Source organism: Austrofundulus limnaeus, unplaced genomic scaffold, assembly GCF_001266775.1.
Source record: "Austrofundulus limnaeus strain Quisiro unplaced genomic scaffold, Austrofundulus_limnaeus-1.0 Scaffold94, whole genome shotgun sequence".
In the NCBI taxonomy this organism is placed as follows: domain Eukaryota; kingdom Metazoa; phylum Chordata; class Actinopteri; order Cyprinodontiformes; family Rivulidae; genus Austrofundulus; species Austrofundulus limnaeus.
In genome coordinates this window covers 880,165-886,949 of record NW_013952496.1, presented here as the reverse complement: position 1 = coordinate 886,949, position 6,785 = coordinate 880,165, and the positions used below count along the sequence as shown (strand labels likewise).

Sequence of the window (6,785 nt, the reverse complement as noted above, 5' to 3'; positions counted from 1 at the left end):
ATTTATTTATTTATTTATTTATTTATTTAAATTTCAAACAGCTTAATCTTCCACCTCTTATTCACAATCAGTTCGTGGAAGCAAGGTCTCCTCTCAATAAATGTCATTTTGGAAAATCAAATGCTCAATTTTACTTTTAACACATTTTTTATGTCAGAAATTTACTTTTGATACTTAAGTACAAAAAAATATCAGATAGGCCTACTTTAAAACTTTTAATATGTTAGAAGAGACTTTGACTTTTACTAAAGTAATTTTATGGTATGTTCTCAAGTATCACTTTGAGGTCCTTCATACACAGCTGACCATCCTGTGAAGGAAGCGTATTTCGGCTGACAGGCCTTAAAACTTTTACTAGATAATGATGAGTAAATATTACACGAGTTTGTAGCATTTAAATTTACTTAACAAACTTATTTTTTTCAGTGCATGCACCCTCAGTTTTAGCTCACAAGAGTAGAAGTTACTTAATATATTCAAGTTTATGTGCTGTCCAGAACAAGCACTTAAATATTACTGGTAAAACAATATTAGCATTTACTTTTTTTTGTACGGTAATATTGATATATAATATAATGTGTATTGTTGATTTAGTAAATTCTAGTAGTTAAGAGATTTTGATATTTTTTTGTAAAATTTAAAGGAATAATTAAATAAATGTTACTACACCCAAAAGTTTGTTTTTTAAGTGTAGACGGACCAAACCAGTAAATTGAGAGCTTTATCTTTCGACTCAACTCATTCTTCACCACGTCTGACTGAACCAACGCCCTCATTACTGAGGAGGATTATGTGATGTTTGAAAATTAAGCAAATGGACTTTTATTCTGTAGTACAACACGTTTCACCTCTCATAATTTTTTTTATTCAAACCTGGTTCATTCCAAGCTTTAAATTTCATGAGATGCTCCATTACGTGCATTCACATTAATTTCACTCTTTGTTTTCCTGGCTCACAGGAGCAGTGGTATGATAACGTGAATTAGAATAAAAACCGCGTCAATTCAATAAAACAATAACGATTTGGGAATGAACAGTTTGTAGAAAATATATTTATGCACCATCCCTGTTATTGAAAATTATTTAACGGCTATGCCATGTCTGATCTTAAAGTAACAAATTGCTTTTAGAGAATAAAACAAGTCAAATCTGTGCGGAACGTTGTATCGCCCTCCTCCAGGAATGGGTGTTTCTACCCGGATGGTGATTCCAGACGGACCAAAACAGCCTTCGGAAAAGTTGACGTGGACGGGTGTTTGTACAATGGCCGGGAATAAAGTAGAAAATTCGGCGGACAGCACCGCCTTATCGTCGAACTCGAATGTGCCTTCTCAGCCCAATAACCCGCTTTCGAGGAAGCTCAACAAAATATTAGAAACGAGGCTCGACAACGACAAGGTGAGTGCGACGAGTTCAGGTTCCTGCTAGCATGATGCTAATGTCTAAACCTATCGTTTATTAGAGCTGATAAATTCTCTGTAGTCGCAGTTAAAGCCCAATAACAAGGTAATATGTATTAGTTTAACAGTTTAAACTCATTTGCTGTTTTTCTATTGTAGACTGAGTTGATACTTGTTTTAGTTTTGGTTAATATACCTTCATGCTTTTAATTGGGGCGTTTGTATGCAAGCTAACTTGAATAACTTTGTGTTAATGTTGTTATAATGACTTCCGGTTGTGATGTTCGTGTTTCCAGGAGATGCTGGAGGCTCTGAAGGCGCTGTCAGTGTTCTTCAGTGAAAACAGTTTGCGCACCAGGAGGAATCTTCGAGGTGACATCGAAAGGCGAAGTCTCACCATCAACGAGGAGTTTGCACGAATATTTAAAGAAGTGAAAGAGGTAGTGTGAGATTTGCATTAAAATCACGTTTATTTGCCTTACGCAACACCAACTTTTTACTGTGGATCACTAAAACAATGATTACACTGTAGGTACTCATCACAATAATTTTTGTGCTTTTTTTCCTTTTAATTCAATCTGTTTCTTGGTGTTTATTTTAGACAAATTCTCCTAAATATTTACTCTTGACAGTTTATATGGTGACTCACTGTTTACAAAATGTGGCATCAGTTTAAATTATCATGAAATTTGATATAGCAAAATGTAATAAACACACTGTACAAGACGGCTGTAGTGCCTCTCAAGTTTTTGTGTTTAGTGGGGATTTCCCAATCAAGATTTTTTTTATGAGTCGAGTCATTTAAAAAGGAAGATCTGAGTCTCAATTCAATACTTGCATTATTTTGCAACTTGTTCCACGGTTGCAAACATATTTTCCAGATGTAGACATATCAGCTGAACTTTTTTTGATCATCTCACGCTTGCTGCTTCTGAGTGATGTTATGAGCTTAACGGCGTGTCAAATCTCAAAAGCAGTTGATTTAAAAACATGTCTTCTGTCTCTACGCTGCTATCTGTGCTGATGCTAACACCGCTAACAGATAAAAGTCATTTGTGTGTTTGTCAGAAAAAAGGTTTCACACAGGGAAAGTGCTCTTTATTTCTGCAAAAATAAAGTTGTGTTATCTCTGTCGCCACAAAGATTTTTCACACTGGTTTTAAAAATTTCCACTTGGCTGCTTCAGTATTTACTTCACGTCAGTGCTGTATCATGTGACTGAGAGCACTGCAGTGTAATAATAATAATAATAATAATAATAATAATAATAATAATAATAATAATAATAATAATAATAATAATACATTTTATTTGAAGGCGCCTTTCATGGCACTCAAGGACACCATACAGTTAAAATACAGTAGCCTATATAATGCAGTAAAACACAAAATGGAATAAAAACAACAATAAAAACATCAAACATAACATGATGTGAAACAGAGGCGATGAGAGATGGAGGTTAAACTGAATATGCCTGTTTGAAAAGAAGAATTTTAATCAGTGATTTAAAAAGGAAGATGGTGGGAGAGAGTTCTGGAGGTGGGGTGGTGAGTGACTCAAAGCTCGAGCTCATAGTGGTCAGACAAGCTGGAAGTTCAGTGAGTTGGATAGAGGACGAAGACCTGAGAGTGTATGAAGGTGTGTTAATGTTAATTCTGTGAAATACAGAGGGCCAAGGTTATTGGGGGCTTTGAAAGGGCGGAGCAAGATTTTATGGTAAACGTGACATTTGATTAGGGCTGTGTATTGGCAAGAATTTGGCGATACGATACATATCATGACAGAGGGGTCACGGTACGATATATCCCGATATATTTCAATACTGTAAACAAGGCGATATATTGCGATTTTTTTTGGTCCAAAAATTCTATTAAATAAAAACCTCTTAGTGGAAAAAAAAAGAAAAACCAAAATTCATTGTCTCAGAAAATTCTAATATTACATAGACATACTTTTGATACATTTAGCTGTGTTCTGCTTTGTATGTATTTTATTTTATTTGTTTCATATTTCTTATTTCATCCATGTTTTCAATTATTAGACTAAATTTGACAATAAATAGTTTGAAAATATATTTTTTGCAGCTTTTAGTTTTTAATATTAATTTACAATATGGTCACCCAACACTTAACAATAGCGTTTATGTTGTCATAAAGTTCAGTAAACAGATGATATGAAGCTGCTGCACACAGAGTTTCTGGGATCAGCTGACCTGCATCCAGAACATAATTTGTGTAACTGTGGGTCGAACAGCAGGGCAGGTCCCGAAGAAAACCAGTTAAGAAATTGAGAAGCTAAACGAGTTAAACCGTTTTTGAAGCGAACACAGCAGGCTAAAGTACATGGACTTTGATGTGATCATCAGCCGGACATTAAGAGCAACAGACAGAGTTTTATGTCACGGGGGGAGTGCCGAGCTCGCTCGAGGTGATAGACGCATGCGCTATATGCGTAACGTGAAAGCTGACTACAGTTGGAAAAAAGCACACAAGACACTTAATTTGTCTTAAAATACAGACATTCTGATACATAAGTAACTGTTTGTAACCTTACCTCAGCTTAGAAGGCAGAGGGTGTCGTTCTTTTCCGCTCAGATTCAGCTATCGGAGCATGAAGCTAATATTTGCTCACAATGCTAATGCTACCCTTACTCTCTGGCGCTCAAGCTGTGGAGGAGCCAAGTGGCTGGCTCACTGCTGCCAACTAGTGGTCAGAGGCTGAACTACAACATAAAAATGAACGGCTGGCAGGAAAGTTGACATTTTAAACCTTAATTAAAAATCGATACAGGGCTTTAGAACATCGATACAGTATCGGGAAATGAAATATCGCGATATTTCAGTGTATCGATATTTTCTTACACCCATACATTTGATAGGTAGCCAGTGAAGATGCTGGACAGGTGTTATATGACCGGTGGAAGCCGTTCTGGAAATTATGGAGTTTATGGATGGATTTTGCTGGCAAACCAAAAAGAAGGGAGTTGCAATAATCTAGACGTGATGTGACCAAAGAGTGAACCAGAAAATCAGTACTGCTTGGTGAGAGGGACGGACGGAGATGAGCGATGTTACGGCTGAATGAGTGATGTCACTGATATGAGATTTAAATAACGTGTTGTCTAGGATGAAACTCAGACTCCTAACATGAGGGATGGGGGAATCTGAGGTGCTGTCGATGAGAATAGAAAAGTTGTTGTTTTTTTTTTTGCGAGGGTTGATTTAGTTCCATTGAGAAGAAATTCTGTTTTGTGTATGATTGGATTATTTGCTAATGAAATTGATTCTGATTAATAAATCACAACCGATGCCGCTTTTTTATGGATGCTGAACGACAGTTGTATTGCAGCATAGCTGATGTAAAGCCATAGATATTTTAAGATGACTGAAAAATGCCCAGATTTTCCAGTCTGATACTTACCTGGGACATAAGTGTGTAGTGGTCTTCATGAGTTTTTATTTTCTCCGTAGGAGCTTGAAAATGTTCATGAAGACGTTCAGGCGATGAGCACTTGCTGTGAAGAAATGACCAACAGACTGAAGGTATGAGAACATTTCCTGATTGATTGTTTTTTGGATGGTTTTCACCTTCTTGAGTGTCATTTAAAAAGTCTTTTAAAACGTGTTTAAAAAATGTGTCTTATCTTCAACAGGCTGTAAAAGAGCAAACTCAAGACCTCATTGTGAAAACCAACAAGCTGCAGGGAGAAAAGTGAGTTGATTTTAAAACAGAAGAAATAAGTGTGTGTATGAATACAAACCCTGTAACATTATTCATTCATGTATTTTTCACACACCACAGTGGAATGAATCATTGGAGGAATACCCTGCAGAATAGAATTCATTTGACTTTACAGTTTTACTGTGTTCAGAATTATTTAAAAAAACATTTATAAACTCAATAAATCTTACATTTCAGGGTAAAAAAAAACAGTCTGCAGTTACAAACCTCACAGATTAACCTAAAATCTTTCAAACCTTGGTGGGTTTTTTTTCTCACTGTTTTGCATAAATTAACCCATATTAAATATACTTATTACAAAGAGAGGTTTCTACTGAACTAGTGGTGTGAGTCAACATTAGGAGTGCGGGTTCCCTCGTTTATACTTATATCATTCCATTTCTAATCAAACCACAGATTTTACCGAACACACATAGTTCATTATTTTTTAAATAATTCTTATTTAAATTATTCTAATTCTTATTTTTTACTAGAATATTTATCTCTAGAATGAGCTAAGAAACCACTACTATTTTTGTGTGACAAGGTAAACACCTGAACCAAATCCCGTTTGAAGAAAGTATAAAAATCTGGATGGCAAAAAACAGTCTTACTGTAACTTAAAAATAATTGTAATAAATAATGACTGTTGAACATGACTGATTAGTTGAAAATTGATGGAGAGCACGAAAGCTGTGATTAAAGATTTGTCATTGCACCAAAATTGCTGACCTAATAAGTTAAAACAAATGTATTGTGATGTGTATGTAACCATGTCATTTGCGTTATTTGAGGAGTGAAAACACTGCAAATATATTCTCTAAAAGACATTGGGCCTCATGCAAGAACATGTTCGTATTCTTATCCTAAATTTCTCTTACGTTTGTTCGTACAAAGGGTTCGTACGAACATGTCACATCAGATTCAACAAACTSTTCTAACTTCAGGAAAAGTGTGTAAATGAGCTGCGTAAACTGATGAATGTATCAGGCGCTCACGCACGAGGAGAGGAGATTAGCATAATCACCACCCTAAAAACAACATATAAGGCTACGTTTCCTGCCCCACATACCAGGAAATGTCCATTCATAAATGACTTCGCAAAGTAAAAAAGAAAAACTTTACGAGTTTGGAGACTGAAGTCCTGCTGTCAGAGATCCAGAAAAAAAACTGTCATTTTTAGCAGGTCAGCTGTGGAATTACAGGACCTGCTAAAGCCGAGGAATGAAATGACTGCTTTTAATGTCTCCGGTGGGTCGTACAGTCACAGAAATAAAAATCTAAATCATATTCATCTCTCTCTAGTCCTACTCCACTTTTCCTTTGGTCAATTTTTTTTAATTTAAGTGTAAACAACAATGTTACATTTATTCAGAAGAGCAGTCGCACACTTTTCCGGAAAAAAAGCCATTTTAAAAATGTCTCCAAACTTCATTTAACTTCATATTAATATTGTACTGTTATACAACAGCGTTAATAGCCAATTTAACTTAATTTAACCAATTTATGTCATTATTTTACATTATTACATTTAAAATTATAATTCCAATTCAAACAGAATAGTTAACATAATTATGGAGTGTTATTAATTTTCAACTCTAAATATCTTCAAACTAATAGGTTGAATGCCTTTAGGCATTCAACCTATTGCTTTTGTTTTTCTCT

General features: G+C 35.2%; 1 protein-coding gene across 1 annotated transcript in view; it reads left to right on the top strand.

Annotated features, from left to right (window-relative positions):
- Positions 1 to 6,785, top strand: part of cog6 (component of oligomeric golgi complex 6) — a 155,560-nt gene that overhangs the window by 110,042 nt on the left and 38,733 nt on the right. Inside the window, exons 2-5 of the mRNA XM_014012758.1 lie at positions 1,181 to 1,398; positions 1,697 to 1,840; positions 4,871 to 4,942; positions 5,053 to 5,111. Coding sequence (XP_013868212.1) covers positions 1,181 to 1,398; positions 1,697 to 1,840; positions 4,871 to 4,942; positions 5,053 to 5,111 — 493 coding nt within the window. The remainder of the gene's footprint in view (positions 1 to 1,180; positions 1,399 to 1,696; positions 1,841 to 4,870; positions 4,943 to 5,052; positions 5,112 to 6,785) is intronic.